Source organism: Rana temporaria, chromosome 7 (genome assembly GCF_905171775.1).
Source record: "Rana temporaria chromosome 7, aRanTem1.1, whole genome shotgun sequence".
Classification (NCBI taxonomy): domain Eukaryota; kingdom Metazoa; phylum Chordata; class Amphibia; order Anura; family Ranidae; genus Rana; species Rana temporaria.
The window spans coordinates 147,917,981-147,937,172 of NC_053495.1; the positions used below are offsets into that span (position 1 = coordinate 147,917,981).

The window sequence follows — 19,192 nt, forward strand, 5'->3', positions numbered from 1 at the left end:
TAAATAATTATAACAAATAATAATATAATTATAATAAAAATTATTCAATAATGTAATCAACTCAAAATCACTGAAATTTGCTCAGTTGCAGAATTGTCGCTGTCATTACTTTTATTTTTTTATGACGAATTTCCCCACAAATCTCTATCGCACAATTCTGCAAGTGATTATAATTTATTATCGCTGTTTTCTAGCTGCTCTAAAATCATTTTTGACATAAAAATACACTTTTGGTTGCTATGGAAAATCTACAGTTTGCAGGGAGAAAGAACAGTTTTTATTATATAAAAGTACATGTAGGGCACTGGGCAGACCACTAGGGACAAGGGGTGTGTGTTTTTTTTACATACAGTACTGTAATCTATAAGATTACAGTATACTGTGTGTATTGTGTTTGTTTACGTTTTTGAATTTGGTGCCGTTCTCCGCTCCCGTGCGTCGTAATGTCACAGGGAACGGAGATCGGCGGCACAGGAGGACACTGTGTGAATCGAGCGAGCACCCGCTCGCTCACACAGCGCGGTGGCATCGCTGGATCCAGGGACAAGGTAAGTAAACACTGTCTGTGGATGCTGCGAGGCAAGCCCGAGTCTGACTCGGGGTTACCGATCGCAGCACAGAAATCTAACCCCGAGTCAGACTCGGGAACACCGCCAGGAGGGTTAATGTTATGCATTGGCAATGCCGATTCCCGGGACTGTGGTTGCGTATGCAAATTTTTCCCATTCATTTCCTATTTAAATCGTGACCCCGAGTGACCAGGTACGCTTCCTGAGGACGTTATTACGAAACGTACATCGAGGCGGTACCTGGTCACGCTACGTACGTCATGTCTGGCCCTGCTGTTTGTTCATTCCTGTGAGGCCCCGTAACACACGACCGAACATGTCTGCTGAAACTGGTCCGCGGACCAGTTTCAGCAGACATGTTCGGTCGTGTGTACGGCCGACCGGACAGGTTTCCAGCGGACATTTATCCAGCCGACCGTTTTCCAGCGGACAAATGTTTCTTAGCATGCTAAGAAACATGTCCGCTGGAAGCCTGTCCGTCGGACATGTTCGGTCGTCTGTACAGACTCACCGTACATGTCTGATCGGCCGCCATCCCTCGCATGCGTTGAAGTGATTCGACGCATGTGTGGAAGCTTTGAACTTCCAGGGCCGCGCACGTCGCCGCGTCATCGTCGCGGCGCCGGCGCGGCAACGTCACCGCGTATCGTGTATGCGCGGATTTCTGTCTGATGGTGTGTACAACCATCAGACAGAAATCTCCGGGTGGACATGTCCGCTGAAAACGGTCCGGCGGACCGTTTTCAGCGGACAGTCCGTCCGTCTGTACGAGGCCTGAGGTGGAACACACGCCACGGACAGAGTGCGGTGGGAGCATGGCAGATCCCCAGACTACCGATTAGAGCCAGCAGCCCCAGTGCCGGGATAGGCACTTTTAAATGTGAGTAGCCATTTGGCTAAGTTTTATCTTTGCTAATTTTTTAATAAACAAAATTACGCTATGGATGTTTCCATTATTTCATATCCGGCCGAGACCTTTAAGGAGGAAGTCACCTAATATCTCCATTTCAGCCTAAGTGAGCAGGCATTATCCTGCATAAGCTCTCATTGACTCTCTTTTTGAGTAAAGGAGTCAATGTGCTCTGGTAAGCAGATTAATTATCCAGTCACTTTGGGTGTTTATTCAAGTTTGCTGAAGGATCACTTCTCTATCAGTATATCACAGCAAGCACGGAATCGACCTTTGGTGTTTTATGGACTTTGATTTATTATCATAATATTTTTTTGTGCTTAAGATTGGGACTGAATATTAATTCACAATATTTCTTAATCATATGTTGTTTGATAATGTTTTGTGCACATTTGTTTATATGATAAGGATTAGTGACTTCAGGAGTGCAGTCCTATGATTTTCATTGATATTTTTATTAATTATTAGTGCCCCTTATCTTTTACCCTTCCACTAAGTCTGCATTATGGTGAGTTGAATGATTTAATTTTATATTGCAATGTAATAATAGAAATAATGCGCTTCAATCATCCTGACACCATAACAACCATGGTGTCAGGATGATTGAAGCGCTAACATCATCCCTCTCCTTCTCCCCTTTAAGCCATGCCCAATATTTCGATTAAAGCGTGCCCTTTTTCTGCTACGCATCACCCCCTAACTATAATAGACTCCACCTACAAAAAATGTACAATGTTGTCAACTATCCTAATCATTTCACCAGTTACATATTCTGAATTAAAAATGCATACAGAAAATAAATTATATCGCATGTTATGTGCATGACTGGAAACAATTTCCATTCATGACTCATTATTTGGTGATGTATCCTTCTTCACAACATGAGGAGAGAATTCATACATTTTAATTCAATAACTTGTCTTATGCAATTAACTTACAAAGTCTATGCACATCAGTACAGTAGTAACATTTTCAATCTGCCAGTATTAGAGATGTCCTTTTGACTTTCATAGTAAGACATTGTAGCCACCATCAGTTCAATAAGGAATTGGCATGCTGCAATTTTTCAAATTCCAGACACTAAAGACACCATGTGATATCAGCGTAACAAAATAATGCATCACCTGAATAGTTTGATCAACGTCATATCCACTTCCAGACGTCATGGCACTGAATGCATCAATTAGACTATTGGCATCAACAGTATCTGAGGCATAAAAGTTTGATCCACCTAAAAAAAAAATGATATATAAGCACATCACCTCAAAAACAAATATATTAATCCTAATAGAAAAATATATAATAGCCCCAGTGAGCCAGGCTGAACAACCAAAATGTTCACTATATTTGTACAAAGGATTATAATCATTTGTTCCAAATGTTATTGTCATATTTGCTGGACATTTGATTTGCTTGTAAATTTGGAGAATAATATAAACGGAATCTCTACACAGAATTATACCTTTAGTAAAGGTCCTGCCTAAGAGCAGGCAAAGCAAGATGTCTGCTATTACCAAGAAAACACTTTTATGCCTTTTTTATTAGGTTTAAAAATCATGAGGGTCTCTCTAAGCAGCCAGTTACATTTATCTCCCGCCAATCAGGTCCTTGCACCACCTATTTGCTGGTAGATCTACACAGACTGTACAATGCATAGTTGACATAAGTGAAGTTGCAGAGTCTAACTGAGTGTAATGTACACTAGGTGGGTTATTTACGAACGGCAAATCCACTTTGCACTATAAGTGCAAAGTACACTTTAAATTGCACTGAAAGTTCACTTGGAAGTGCAGTCGCTCTAGATTCAAGGGGGACATGAAAGGAAAATAAACATTTTTCACTTGATTGGATGATAAAATCAGCAAAGCTTCCCCTCGTTTCAGATCGACCCCATTTACAGCGACTGCACTTCCAAGTGCAATTTCAAGTTCACTTTGCACTTGTAGTTTGCACTTGTAGTGACTATGTGACCAGGTTAGGAACACAAACAGGTCAGGAGGAGCTTTGAAACGTTTAGGGGCAGATTCTCGTAGATCGGCGTAAATGTCGGCGGGCGTAACTTATCTCATTTACGTTACGCCGCCGCAAGTTTTACAGGCAAGTGCTTTATTCACAAATCACTTGCGTGTAAAGTTGCGGCGGCGTAGCGTAAATCACCCGGCGAAAGCCCGCCTAATTCAAATTAGGCAGGTAGGGGGCGTGTAGTATTTAAATTAAGCGCATTCCTGCGCCGAACGTACTGCGCATGCGCCATCCGAAAAATATCCCAAGGTGCATTGCTCCAAATGACGTCGCAAGGTTGTCATTGGTTTTGACGTGAATGTAAATGGGGTCCAGCCCCATTCACGGACGACTTACGCAAACGACGTAAATTTATAAATTTCGGCGCGGGAACGACGGCCATACTTAACATTGGTTGCCCCTCATATAGCAGGGGCAACTTTACTCCAGAAAAACCGAATGTAAACGTCATAAATTCACTGCGTCGGCCGCGCGTATGTTCGGGAATTTGCGTATCTAGCTAATTTGCAAACTCGACAGGGAAAACGACGGAGGCGACACCTAGCGGACAAAAAAAATTGCATTTAAGATCCGACGGCGTAAGAGCCTTACGCCTGTCGGATCTAATGGATATCTATGCGTAACTGATTCTAAGAATCAGTCGCATAGATACGACGGCCCAGATTAGGACTTACGACGGTGTACATGGCGTTGCGCCGTTGTAAGCCCTTTGAGAATCTGGGTCATAGTACCCAGACTTGGTATTCCTTAAAACAGCAACAAGGTTCAGTAGGAACACCAGGCTGATGAACAGAGGAAATAAGAAAACATGAAAAGCATCCCATTTGTGGCTGAAATAACACATCCTATCCCTGAATTTTTTTTAAAACCGCCCGAAGAGCTCCTGCTTAGTTGACTTTTGTTTTTGGCCTCTTTGTAACTAGGGAGAGCACTGTTTGATTAGTTAGGTCTGATCTGGGCTCTGTAGGTATGGGCTCAATTACTTCCCCGTGTTGCTGCCAGGAAGAAGCTGGGGGTGGAGCTTGAAAGAAGAAAGTGCAGGGACTGGGGGAGGACCAGAGGACAGTTGGAGTCAGCTGCCAGAATCTGCTGGACCAGGGGAGGCAGAGAAGAGGGGATGTTGCAGTTGCACAGAGAGGCACAGGATCTTTAGGAGGAGTTTTGTCCTCCTCTCTGCTGTTGGCTGCTGAGACGGGAGGCATAGATGAGCCTCTCCACGGCTGCAGAAAAAGCGCAAGATCTGGCAGAGGAGTTCTGATCTCCTCTCTTCTGCCGTCTGCTGAGACAAAGAAGGAGACGAGGGGAGTGTAAGAGATGTAAGCAGGCCTGGACTGGCCATAGGGCACACCGGGCATATGCTTATGTGTGTACAGCTGTCTGTTCAACAGAAGCCAGTCTAACAACCAGTTTCTGTTGAACGTTCATGCTGAAGAACCAGCATTCAATTAGTCCATGCATCAAAATTGCTTGTGTGTGTTTCTTATGCCTAATCCGTATGCATGTTTTTGTGCTTTGGTTATCATTGACAGTTACCATACATTGTCATTAAAATGAATGAGTGTATTAAGAAAAAAGGAAAACTTGCCAGTTTCTGTTGTAATTTCTTCAAGTGCCTTTGCAGCATCTGGTCCAAGAGCTATTACATGAATTATTGCCCCGCTGTTTATTAAGCTAGAATAACAGGCAGTAGGGAAAGATGAATCTTCTCCATCTGATAGCAGAAGGAGTTCTGTACCATAAGAAGACTTATCGCTGGTTCCTTTATTTACCTAGATGTTATAAAAGCAAAATATTAGACAGATTCAAAATAACTCAAGAATCACCATAGAGCTCAGGGGTATTCCTTTTTCTAAGCAGGATTGGGGGCGATAGCATAGGGGTGATAATGTAGCTTTTGCCCTTTCCATCCCTGAGGCTTTGATCAGAGTAGGTAAGTGACTCTGTTCTATAACCATACCAGAGGTATAATACCACAATTACAGTTTTATCAAAGTGATAATACAGTAACACCTTGTATTGCGAGCATAATTTGTTCCAGAAACATGCTTGTAATCTAAGCACTTGTATATCAAAGCAAATTTCCCCACATGAAATTATGGAAACTCAAATGATTCGTTCCACAACCCTTTATAGGTCCTTCAGTTTATAGTCCATATAAAAAGATTATAGCAATGTGATTTGGTTGTGGAACCATAAAATGTCCATCCACAAATGGAAACCTCCACAAGCGGATTAGAAGCAAATTCCAGCAGGAGCTACAGAGTATAAAAGAGAAGAGAGGCAGCTCTAAGTGAAGCAATATGTTGCTAAATGTTGTACCTTCATTAAATGTAACCATATTGCTACACTTAGAGGCTCCTCTCTTCTCTTTTATACTCAGTTGTGACATGGCACTACTTGTATTTCAAGACATCATTTGTATATCAAGTCAAAATGGATTTAGAAATGTTGCTTGTCTTGCAAAACACTTTCAAACCAAGTTACTCTCAAACCAAGGTTTTACTATACTTCAAATTGCTTTATACTGTTGGGCAGAGCATAGGGCGCACTGTAAGCGTACTCATCATGCCAGTAGTTTAAATGTCAGGGTTTTGAAAATATACAAACATCTGGTAAACGGAATAGGTGGTACTAGGTGATCTTCATTAGCATGCAGACAACCCTCAACTTATGTCATCTACATGATAAAAAGGACTACAGGGGGTGTGTCTCTGACAGCCAGGCTGCTGTTGAAGAAAATGGATGATGCTGACTGTCAGCCAGACTGAAAATCAGTCATTGGCAATGGGCAGGAATAAAACTTTTGAAGGACAGTGAAAGCAGCCCAGTGGCACGCTGAATACAACGTTAGAGTCTTACTCCTTTAAACACAGATCAAACAAATCAGGAATGGAAGTTCCTGTATTTCCAAGAAATCTGATTCATGTGTTATACATTATAAATACCATTTACTGTAGCTGTATGATGTGTGCTGGAATCTCATGACAGCATTTACCACCAAAGACAAAATAAGGCAGCCTTATAGCAAAAATGTTGCTTAAAAAAAAATGCCAGATGGAGTTTTTTTTTTTTTAATGCAGAGGAGACATGGTAATGATGGTATGTCCCTTCTAAAACAAAAACAAGGATTATTAATTTCCACCTCACAAACTTTCTGCCATCTGCGTTTTGTCAGGATGAATTAACTCCCGTGCGTGGGAGTTATGTCCTTCCGACTAGGCCAATCAAGATGGCCAAAAATCTTGAACCTGCTGGAGGGGAGGTGAGTATAGTTCGGCCTTAATTGCCAGATTTGGAATAGCAGGGGGTTGTTAAAAGACAGGCAATAATTTCCCAAGCAACAGCAAGCTGGTCGCACATAGGATATCAGTATGCATGTAAGGTAAGTATTTTACAATGAATTTATAGCACCAACGTTTAACAGAGTGATTTACAGACTGGGTAAAACCATTTGCATAAGTACATGCCCCCTGAGCTCACAGTCTAGTAACCTTAGTCAAGTAGCAACTATCTAAAAAAAAAATGGGGTAGAAAACCAGAATACCCAATTAAAAACTCTACATAAAGAGGGAATATACATGCTCAATGCAGCAAATGGAAATAAAGTTTAAATTGCTAAATTTAAAACCTAATTGGGTGGGACTTTTTATGAGGCTGTGGCCATCTGGCACATCAGCATCCATCCCCGGCAACATGAAATAGGAAAGAAAAGACATTGGGACTTTAATTGAAACAGAACACTAGGGCAGATTGAATCAATCAATATAATAAAAAGTGTAGAGTATTTACTAATGACATGCTAGGGCACAATGCAATGTAGATAAACAAGGTAGATCAATAGATTTACAATGTATAATAGAAGCATGATTGGTAAATCATATAGCATTCTACTAGTAACATAATAAACACGATAAACAATAAAACCAGCAATATGCCCAAGAATGACCTATAACCATGATAAAAAAAAAATACAATTGATTATTCAAACAATTTTAAGCCCATAGTAATAAACATTTTCACTGTGACATGACAGCTGTATTATATGTTTGTATGCTCGACACGTTTCGTAGATTAACTCCACTCATCAGGAGCGGCTAGGGACTGGGATAACCTACAATAATTAATAATTAACGATGAGAAACTAATTAATGGTGATCCTAACAATCTTACATATGGGTATTTGGTAAAGCAATGTAAACAATAGCAAAACTGATAGAAGGCATTTGGAGGCTGAGAGATCATATCCCCAGGAGCTGAAGTGGTTGCAGGGCGGTGGCAGGGGACACCCAAACTGACAAGGTAATGATATAGTGATTAGTATAGTGCTAATTGCCTTTACCAAGGCTGCAGTGTACAGTGGAAGCCGTGAAGACTTCTGTAACAAAGAGTAAATCTGCATAAAAGTAGTGAACTAAACTAATGAAAGGCAGAAGCTATAGTGATGAAAGTGGAAGTGTATAAATCAGGTCAGAGCGTATAAAACACATTGCAATGTGCCTGAGCATGTCATTAATAAATACTCTACAATTTTTATATTATTGATTGATTCAATCTGCCCTAGTGTTCTGTTTCAATTAAAGTCCCAATGTCTTTTCTTTCCTATTTCAATGCAGCAAATGACTATGCTTGCTGTGATTTGGGAATGCTAACACCCAAGCTATCAATAACAGCTCTTTAGGCAATCAAGACTATAGTGCTTTTAAAAGCGAAGTGTGGGTTTTTTTTTTTGTTTCTTTATTTAGAAATAATACTTACCTAGATGGTGCATCTGTCCCCTGTTGGCTCTAAGACTGAGAACCGAGCAATCAAACACCGCTGATCGCTGAGTTCTCAGTGCTCCGTGAGAGGAGAGCTGGTGACTGTCAGTCACCGCTCTCTGCTGTTTTCAACTAAAAACGGGTCACAGGAGTGCAGAACGAAATGCACTCCTGTGATTCATAGGAGAAGTACAGCAGAAAGAATTTTGGCTGTACTTCTCCTTTAATAAGAATTGAGACCGGGTTCACATATGTGCGGCCGCAGTTTGCAGACAGGGGTCCAATGCGTTCTTGTTCACTGGACCCAAAAACGCACAGGACCCTTTTGGAATTCACACAGCGGCCAAGTGAATTGGATGTGATGAAAACCACATTAAATTCGCACATATGTGAACCCAGCTTGAATGTTTTACATATGTGCCTGACTCTTGAAACTTTGCTAGAGATTGGCACATTTTTCATTAGTAACTTACTTCAATTCCCCTCATTAGTCCAGCACAAATATTTGTTCCTCCGCTTGCTGTTCGGGGAAGAAGTGATTTAAGTTGTTCTCGATTATCTTTGGAAACTTGAACCAAGGAAGAAAGTAGTGTAGCGGAGCTTGAAAATGAAACAATTCCAACATATGATCCATTTTCTACGATCTCAATGAGAAATACTTCTGCAGCCTGGTACAGCCTCTGAATGCGATTATACTGTAATTGATAAATTAGCATTAATCCAATTTTCATGTTTTTTTCCTACCAATGCCATACAGTCAGATTCATAATACTAATCCCAAAGGAAAATTATTGTGACACAGCCACACTCAATAAAGACAACACAAGATCACAACAATGAACAGAACAAGACACACTGACACAACAAAATGACCAATAACAGAGATTAGCACCAAGTAAAGCAAATTAAAACTTTACTACCATCTGTACTATTTAAATACGACATAGAATAACACAGATGAAAAAACTAACAGAAAAAGCACACCTGCGTACTATAGGTCCATTTTGTCACAAGTTAGCTACAGTATCTCTCCGCCATGCTTTTCAGTTTATAGTATGAAACCGAGGGCTTTTTTTTCAGCTGGAAAATGGTGGAACTCAGTTCCTCCACCACTGGCTCAGACCCTCTGCTCTCTCCTCACCACCATCACTTGTAAACACAGAAGTCTGGCTTCTGTGTTTACAAGTGACAGCTTGTCTCCCAAAGGCTCCCACAGATCGGATCTCCTGAGCAGCTCCCACTGAGTGCAGAATGGGGAAAAGTAAGATGCATTTGTAGGGGTGCAGATGCCAACACCTATACTGGATGATCTTCCTGCAATAGAGAAAGAGGGGCGAACTACAGTGTGAGGGAAGGTTCCGGAGCAGGCAGGGTGTTTCAGCTTAACACAGCAGTAAAAGTTGGACATGTGGAAGATGGTGGAGCTGTTAAGGAAAGGGGGGAATAAGGGGGTGGTGGGGTGATTGTATGCAGGGGTCAGAGCTGAAGAGGGGTGAAAGTGAGGTGTGGACGGGGGGATGCAGAGATAAGCAGCTGTGGAAGAAGGCTGAGCTCTGCACTCTATGTAGCTCACCCCTGAACTTTGCACTCTGCAGGTAGTGTACCACCAAACTCTGCACGAAGCACAACCCTGAACTCTACACTCTGTGTGCAACCGCCCCTCCGAACTCTCCCCTCTGTTCGTATTGAACTCCTGATACTTAATGCTGCCCATTGTGAAATTTGACCACACCCACTATTTAATGGAGGGTGTGTGTGGGGAAAAAGGGGATTTTGGGGGTCGTGGCTGAGTTCTTGCACCCATTTTCAGAGAAAAAAATGGCCTGATGAAACCTGACAATCTGGAGGGATTCCATGCACCCATGGAGAAGACATACAAATCCGTACAGATGACTTCCTAAGCAGTATTCCAAACTAATATTAACTTTCTACATTCTATATTGATTTTTGTCAACACTTGTTTAGGATCATACAACACAAATCAGAGGGTACTCAGATTATTCTTATAAATAAAAGCTGCTTACGCCACCCATGCTTCCTGAGACATCAAGTACTAGAGTCACCACTCTGTTTGAAGCCTGCAGCAATGTGAAGGTAGGTTCAGGAATTGGGGCTGTTGTTTGTGGGGTAGAACGTATATCACTGGAGTTCTTGATCACATCCCATGTACTTTTATGCTCGCATATCTTATTCTGTAAATTTGGTGCCTCCGCATTATGATTTGTAGCATCACAAAATTTAGTTACCTACAAAAATATTGATAATAATGAGGTTATATTGATATTAAATCTGGAACCATATTATAACATTATTGTGACTGAAGAGAATATTTGATTTTGTTTTTAACAATTATGAGTCCATCAGCAGTCATGTGTGTCATGTGTGTCATGTGTGTCATGTGTGTTTATCATTCAGTCTGAACCCAGTGTTTTGCTTGTTGGAAGATTCTGTGAATGGTCAAACTAAATTGTGGCCTGGGTATGCCCTATGACATCATTGACCAAATATAGTCATGTCCATATTTGGTCAAGGACATCACCTAGGAGACCTCTCCCCCTTTGTTTACATTCCACTGCAGAGACCAGGAGCTATTGTGTCCTGACGTGATCAGATATGTTGGCGGGATTTTACTTTCTGCAAGTCAGTGAGCATTCTTCATCTTGATTGATGAGTAGAGCAATGAGTAGGGGGTACAGGGGTACAATGGGGGGAGAATCTCTGGCTTTCCTTATTTTTAAAGCCACTTCCAGATTACCCCCAGGGTTGTGGGGAAGAAACCCTTATCCTCGTCAACATGGGGACAAGATTCCTTCTGTGGGGCACACACCCACAGACAAGGTACCATCCCCATGTTGAGGGCAATGTGGCCTGTTATGGTTTTGGGGGGGCAGCATACTCACCCTCTTTGCTTGTTTTCTGGGGGATCCCATGTTTTTTTTCCCTTTTTTTGTAGGGGTCCCCCTTAAAATGTATGAAGTTTAGAGAAGATCCCACAACATTTTTTTTTTTTTTTTGAGTAAACATCCATACAAGACCCTCATCACAGACAAGATTATCATATGTAATTTTTGGGGGAACATTTTTTTTTGTGTGCGTGTGGTCCCCCATTAACATCTATAGCAGATCTTCATCTAAGATATCGGGTATAGAGGGGAATCCCCAATCATATTTTTAAAAACTTCACAGGCAAGTTAAAGGCATCCCCAGGCATGTTATTTAAAGGAGCTGTGTATTTTTACATTTCACTTTAAGCTTTTTTAACCACTTGAGCCCCGGAAGGTTTTACCCCCTTCCTGATATGGCGATACGGCACTGTGATACTTTAACTGACCTTCACGCGGTCGTGTGTCGGTGTACCCAAATAACATTTTTGTCCTTTTTCCCACAAATAGAGCTTTTTTTGATGTTATTTGATCACCTCTGCAGTTTTTATTTTTTTGCGCTATAAACGAAAACAGATCGACAATTTTGAAAAAAATACTTTTACTTTCTGCTATAAAACACACCCATTAAAAAAAAATGTATAAATTTAGGTCAATTTTACATATTACATATTTTTGGTAAAAAAAAAAACCAATAAGCATATATTGATTGGTTCGTGCAAAAGTTATAGCATCTACAAACAATGTGATATTTTTATTTATTGAATTTTTATTATTTTTTTGTTGTTTTGGCGGTGATCAGAAACTAATAGCGGGACTTCGATATTGCGGTGGATAAATCAGACAACTAACTGATGCTTTTGACACTTTTTGGGAACCAGTGACACTGATACAGTAATCAGTGCTAAAAAATATGCACTGTCGCTGTGCTAATGACACTGGTAGGGAAGGGGTTGCTGACTGTGGGGGAGGTGCTTTGACTAGGGGAAGACAGAGATCCATGTTCCCACTTAGCAGAAACACAGGATCAAAGCCTTCCCCGCTGACAGAATAGCAATCTGCCTTGTTTACATAGGCAGACTCCCGTTCTGCTTGTGTCCTGAATGATCGGCGGGTCCTGGTGGACATTGAGTCTGCCAGACCTGCTGATTGGGTTCCACTGTGTCCAATCACAGCAGGAGCAGGTCACCGACAGCACGGGCCCAGACTAAAAAGTGTCAGATCATGTACTAGGTAAGTGATCTGGCACAGAGCGACTAGCCTGCTGTAGTAAATGTACTTGGGGCAGTCGCTAAGTGGTTAAAATCACTGCACCCCACTGAACTCAATTAAAAAAAAAAATTCACTTTGGTTCATGTCCCCCAGAGTGCTGCCCAGTTTACCATGCCAGTTGTTTGATGATCCCTTTCCTATTAGCCAGAAAAAATGTACATTACTGATTGCTAATGCCGCGTACACACGATCGATTTTCGGCATTTAAAAAAACTACGCTTTTCAGCATTCCAACTTCATCATTAAAACGACGTTGCCCACACACGCGATCGTTAAAAAAAAAATGCTCTAGCAAAGCGTTGTGACGTACAACACGTACGACGGGGAAGTTTCATGTGGATGACGCCACCCTTGGGGCTGCTTTAGCTGATTTTGTGTTAGTAAAAGACAATTCACGCTTTTCTGTCTGTTACAGCGTGATGAATGTGCTTACTCCATTACGAACGGTAGTTTTATCAGAACGAGTGTTCCTGTCTCATAACTTGCTTCTGAGCATGCGTGGGGTTTTCACGTCGTTTTAGCCCACACGCGATCATTTTTTAAAACCCGAAAAACGACATAGTTTAAAAATGCAGCATGTTCAAAAAAAAAATTGTCGTTTTTCAGAACCCGAAAAATTATGTGAAGCCCACACAAGATCCTTTTAAATTAAATTTTTTAAAACATCGTTTTTTTCATGACGAAAAACGATTGTGTGTACGCGGCATAAGAATCAGCTCCCACTGACTTTGGAAGGGTTCAAATTTGACATCCTAACTTTAGTAAATTTCAGCATACCCACCCTGAGCCAAAACCTAGGTTTGGCTCATCACTGTTGTAGTATTGTAACACAGTAATTGATCCAAACTCTTGGGGGTCAGTTTATCAATATTTTTGCCCAAGATCCAGTAACCTTTCACCCAAGATTCACACATTTTTCTGCCTGTACCTTAGGTTAAAGTTTGCTTGAAACTAAAGTGAAAACATTAATAAATAGACCTCTTGGGTATAACAAAGCAGCCAATTTGTGCAAAATCCCCCATCTGAAAGCCAGCAAGCAAATAGAAAATGATTTGCTGAATATAATATCATTTAACATGAGTATTATCAGTATACATGTATAAGGCATTTGTACCACATAACACCAGTCCCCCACCACACGGTCAGACTTTCCAACGGGCAAACCTCCATCTGAATTTCGGACGAAAAAATAGAGAACCTGCTCTCTATCTAAGTCCATCGGAAATTCCGATAGAAAAAGTCAGATGGGGCATACACACGGTCGGAATATCCGATGAAAAGCTCCCATCTGACTTTTTCTGTCTGAAATTCCGACTGTGTGTACGCGTGATTAGACTGAGAACTGAGCATAGACTGAGAACTGAGCATAGACTGAGAACTGAGCAATCAAAGACAGCTGATCGCTCAGTTCTTGTTCCTCTGTAAACAGAGAGATGGTGACTGTCAGCCACTGGTTCTCTGGTATGTCCCTCCTAGGCTCTCTGTTGCACCAGGCTGTAGAGGGGGTGGGTGCTACTGGCTCAAGCTCTCAGAAGCTTGCTTAGAATCTGATCCTTAAAAGACGGTGTCTGCAGAGCCTGGATCAGCCCTGTGACATCAGCTGACAGCGGGCTTTAGCCAACGGCCAGCTAAATACAGTTCACAGGAGTGAAGAATGAAATTAAGCGCTCTGACCATTCTTCTGCTTAAACATAACATGAACCATACATGAGAAAGGCTTGAGCTGCCTGCCATGTTTCGGCTATAGCGTGGGCGGCAAGTGGTTAAATATGTCATCATGTCATTGTATTATTATTAATAATAATATTATTATTATACAGGATTTATAAAGCGTCAACCGTTTACGTAGTGTATGTGACAAATTGCAAAGAATAACTATTACATTGCACAGGTGATTATAACAATTTTGATATCTTGTCATGACATACTTACATTAGGTAATGCCTGTAAATGCATTATAGATTCTTGGGAAGTTTGGCTTTTATCGGGTACAAAGACACAATTGTCAGCATCATACGTGCCATTCTGAGGGACACATTTACAATCAGGAGGATTTGTACATGAGTATTCTCTGTAAATACCTTTAAGTTCAGTTGAACACCTGTTAAAGAAATAATAAGATCCGGTATAATTAAAGAACTGTACTTAGATTTATGAGAATAATGACAGTTCTCTCTACCAGTAAGTAATGTCCAAGAAAAAGTGATCACAAATACATCAGTGTATCTATAGTGACAGTTTGTTTAGTTTTGGATAGCGTGTGGAAAGGTCAGAACATCTATCAGGTTATCATTGCTGCCTGTGTAGGGAGATCATCTCTCTATGGGGAAACCTGTTCCAGTATTGTTTTCTAAGAGGATTTCTCTTCTCCTCATTTCCATTCAGGGACAGTAAATTATATACACATATACTTTTTGGAAGGGCATTGGGTGCAAGGTTTTGTCTAGGGGAGAAGGGAAGCATTTTCACTTACCCGATCCTCTGCTGTCCAGGTGGGTGGCTCTCCCCATGCTCTGGCAGTGGACTGTCCCTCTGCATCATTACGTCCAATACAGGGCTATAGAGGACATTGCTTTGGTTTTGATGACATCAGAACCTTAGACCACTGGAGTGTGTGGGGGAGACACTGCAGGGACCGATCCAGCAGCGTGAAGGAGGAAATAAGTGGGTAAATAAATCTTCTTTTCTGTGTCCCCCAGATCTAAGTGAGGAATTAACCCTTGCAGTGCAGGTGCAGCACCACTGGAAGTGAGAAGTTTAGAGTGGTATTAACCCAAAACTAAACATTTAATCTGTTGGCGTTAAGTGCACGTAAATATGTGCCTCTCGTTGGCCGGACCTTGGCGCAGAGGAGTCACATATTTGCGTGCAATAGCGCCAACAGAGCTGCGCCAATAGCGTGCACCCTGCGCATTTCCGGCACAGTGACCAGCAGCTCACGGAAAGCTCCCAATCGCTGCTTGCTATCAGGATCATGTGATCGCCGTGATAGTCAATCACGGCAGTCACATACCCACAAGCCCTGCTTCTAGGAAATCCAAACTCCTCAAAGGGCCGGTGGGAGCTGTCGCCAAGGGATTAATATAATGCAGCTTACCAATCATTAGATATGGTGGCTGCATTAGTTTTTTATTTTTTTACGCTTTTTTCTCTGTGTCTTAACCTAGTGATCTGTCTAGTAACACACCTCCTGTATTAGAGTGCCCTCACACTGGATGAAGGAGCAACAGAGACCCTTTTTGAACAGCAGCATTGGAAGCCTTGGGTGAGGGGAGTGTTAGATGCACTAGCAGATTTGCATATGCTAACAAATTGAAGCCAAACTTCATAAGCAGTTACAGCAACAGTTGTGTTTCTTTTTGGGCAAAGGTTTTACATAGATTAAAAAAAGCTGATTGTTGTAAGCACCCCTGTTAGTGGTAAATAGTTTGTCTCGGCCCTCTAACGTCTACACCTACAGGACAGCTTGTTCTGTTGAAAAACATGAGACTTACTGGCTAGATCACCAGGTAAAAGAAAACAAATGCAGCCATCATATCTAAGAATCCATAAGCTGCAATATAATAAATGTTTGATTTTGGGTTTAATACCACTTTAACTGCTTGCCGACCAGCCGCAGTTATACGGCGGCAGGTCGGCTCTGCTGGGAGCGAGATCACTTGGCTATACGTCATCTCGTCGATCAGCCAATAGGGTCCCGGTCCTGTCAGGGGGAGAAATGCCTGATTTTCTGTTCTTTCAATGTATGAACAGCGATCAGTCATTTCCCTAAGTCAGTTCACCCCCCCTTCAGTTAGAACACACCCAGGGAACATACTTAACCCCTTACTCGCCCCCTAGTGTTAGCCCCTTCCCTGCCAGTGGCATTTTTATAGTAATCGATGCATTTTTATAGCACTGATCGCTATAAAAATGACAATGGTCCCAAAAATTTGTCAAAAGTGTCCGAAGTGTCTGCCATAATGTCACAGTAATGATAAAAATCGCTGATCACCGCCACTACTAGTAAAAAAAAATATTAAAAAAATGCCATAAAACTATCCCCTATTTTGTAAACGCTAAAACTTTTGCGCAAACCAATCAATAAATTATTGCGATTTTTTTTTTTAACGAAAAATATGTAGAAGAATACGTATCGGCCTAATCTGAGGAAAAAAATAGTGTTTTTATATATTTTTGGGGGATATTTATTATAGCAAAAAGTAAAAAATATAATTTTTTTTCAAAATTGGCACTCTATTTTAGTTTATAGCGCAAAAACTAAAAACCGAAGAGGTGATCAAATACCACTAAAAGAAAGCTCTATTTCAGTTAAAGCGACACAGTGCCGAATCGCAAAAAGTGGCCTGGTCTTTGACCAGCAATATGGTCCGGGGCTTAAGTGGTTAAAGTTTCCCAGAGTTGGGCTTTAAGGTAAAGTATAACTAAAGGCAAAACTTTTTTTTAGTTATGGATGGAGTGGAGATGGATTAGAACACCTGTTAGTTTTTATTGCTGTCTGCACCCCCATTAAGGAGACTCATCCTCTTTATTTATCCTGTTTACTGTTATCACTAAAAGTGGAGGTAAAAGAAAATCCCAAATTTTGGGTTGTCCCCAGAAAAGTAATAGAGGGAAAATCTTCCAATGGGGATACTAGTTCTGGTGAGCTGGGGGTCCCCTAGAAATTCCCTTAAAGGAACACTAAAGGTTTGTTTTTTATTAGATCAATTGATTGCTGTTAGCTAGAGCATTTAAATATCACTTACCTCGTTTTTCCTTTTGACCTCCAAAATACAGTAATCCCGGTTTGAAAATGCCATTTCCTGTCACTCCTCTTCTTGCTTTCCACCAGCATCTGAGACGTTTTGCATGGTGGAAAGCAGAATGTGCTCACCCCCTCCCTATGACTACAGCCCTGCGTGAAGATGCTCTCTTATCCCTCACAGGCATGGAGACTAAGCCTAATGGGAACTGTAGTTCCTATAAGGCCGTGATGTAGCAAGAATGAATGCGCACCGCAAACCAGGAAGTCAGTGAGAATAATGATTCAGGAGTGACGGAGGTGAATAAAACAGCTTGATTTCAACAGGTATCAAACTAGTTATAATGCAAAACATTACTTTTTACTTTATCAGCTACTGTCAGACTTTTATTTAAGAGGAAAATATTTTTGTCTTTACAACCCCTTTAATTTTCAGGGATTGCCTCTCACTTCATGTTTGGCTATGGGACAGGAAGTAAAGGCTAATCTCTGCAATGGGACACAGATGGCGAACAAAAATCCGACAGAGGTTATAACCCTCTCTTGCTCTATTTAAAATGAAAAAAAAAAAAGTTTTGCCCATAGTTCTACTTTGAACTCAATAGTGATTTTAAAAGCAGTTATAAATGATAAATGCATACCTCCCAACTTTTTGAGAAGAGAATAAGGCATAGGACACACACCCTGCCACACCCACTTAAAGGAGAATTCTACAAAAAAAATTATAAGTGTTTTTTTTTACCTCTAGTATTTCGTTATACTGGCTTTTGAAATTAACAGCAATTTAGAAATTGGATGAAAGGTTTAGCACTGGGAAACACCTTTTTAAAGATAAATAGTGCATTTTATATACAACTATATAGATCAGACAAACATGAGGGACAAATAAGGAGGAATGAGGGACAGAGAGAGACTTTGTTGCAAATCAGGGACAGTCTCTCGAAATCAGGGACAGTTGGGAGCTACATAAATGGTTCACAAAACCCACCAAAATAGAAAACTGCTGTTAAAGTGGTTGTAAAGCCTCAAGGTTTTTCACTTCAATGCATTTTAATGTGCTGCAGTTCCCTTCCTCCCCTTTTCTCTTACCTGAGCTACAGGGACAGTTGGGAGCTACATAAATGGTTCACAAAACCCACCAAAATAGAAAACTGCTGTTAAAGTGGTTGTAAAGCCTCAAGGTTTTTCACTTCAATGCATTTTAATGTGCTGCAGTTCCCTTCCTCCCCTTTTCTCTTACCTGAGCCCGATACGATACAGTATTGTGCACTTGCCCAGTAGCTCCAGCCGCTGTGTTTCTCCTCCTTAGAAAGAGTGATTGCAGCAGGAGCCATATGCTCCCACTGCTATCAATCAACTCCAGTGACACGGGAGTGGGGCCAAGTCCCACTCCTGTGGGTAAATGGCTTTCCCTGGGGGAATCCGATGAAGAGAATGGGCCAGGAGCACCAGTGGTGCACCCCAGAAGAAGAGGGTTGGGGCTGCTCTGTGCAAAACGATTGCACACAGCAGGTAAGTATAGGCATTTTGTTATTTGTATTTAACCTCTTGACCACTGGGCACTTAAACCCCCTTCCTAACCAGACCAATTTTCAGCTTTCGGTGCTCTCACAATTTGAATGACATTACTCATACATTAGTCATACAACATTGTACCCTATGAAATTTCTGTCCTTTTTTTCACACAAATAGAGCTTTCTTTTGGTGGTATTTGATCACCTCTGGGTTTTTTATTTTTTGCGCTATAAAAGAAAAAAGACTAAAAATTCTGTAAAAATATATAAATTGTTCTCGTTTCTGTCATATTTCTCACACACAGCATATGCATACCACAAATTACACCCCAAAACACAATCTGCTATTACTCCAGAGTATGGCGATACCAAATGTGTGAGACTTTTACACAGCGTGGCCACATACAGAGGCCCAACATGCAGGGAGCACCATCAGGCGTTCTGGAGCACCCAGACCAGTTCTGACATTTCTCTCCTACACGTAAAAATCATCATTTATTTTCTAGAAAATTACATAGAAAC

General features: G+C 41.2%; 1 protein-coding gene across 1 annotated transcript in view; it reads right to left on the reverse strand.

The window, feature by feature from the left end:
• The window catches only part of LOC120945735 (calcium-activated chloride channel regulator 1-like), a 67,377-nt gene that overhangs the window by 37,238 nt on the left and 10,947 nt on the right, over positions 1 to 19,192 (reverse strand). Inside the window, exons 5-9 of the mRNA XM_040360101.1 lie at positions 14,345 to 14,513; positions 10,283 to 10,504; positions 8,732 to 8,953; positions 5,087 to 5,270; positions 2,604 to 2,710 (exon numbers count right to left, since the gene is read on the reverse strand). Coding sequence (XP_040216035.1) covers positions 2,604 to 2,710; positions 5,087 to 5,270; positions 8,732 to 8,953; positions 10,283 to 10,504; positions 14,345 to 14,513 — 904 coding nt within the window. The remainder of the gene's footprint in view (positions 1 to 2,603; positions 2,711 to 5,086; positions 5,271 to 8,731; positions 8,954 to 10,282; positions 10,505 to 14,344; positions 14,514 to 19,192) is intronic.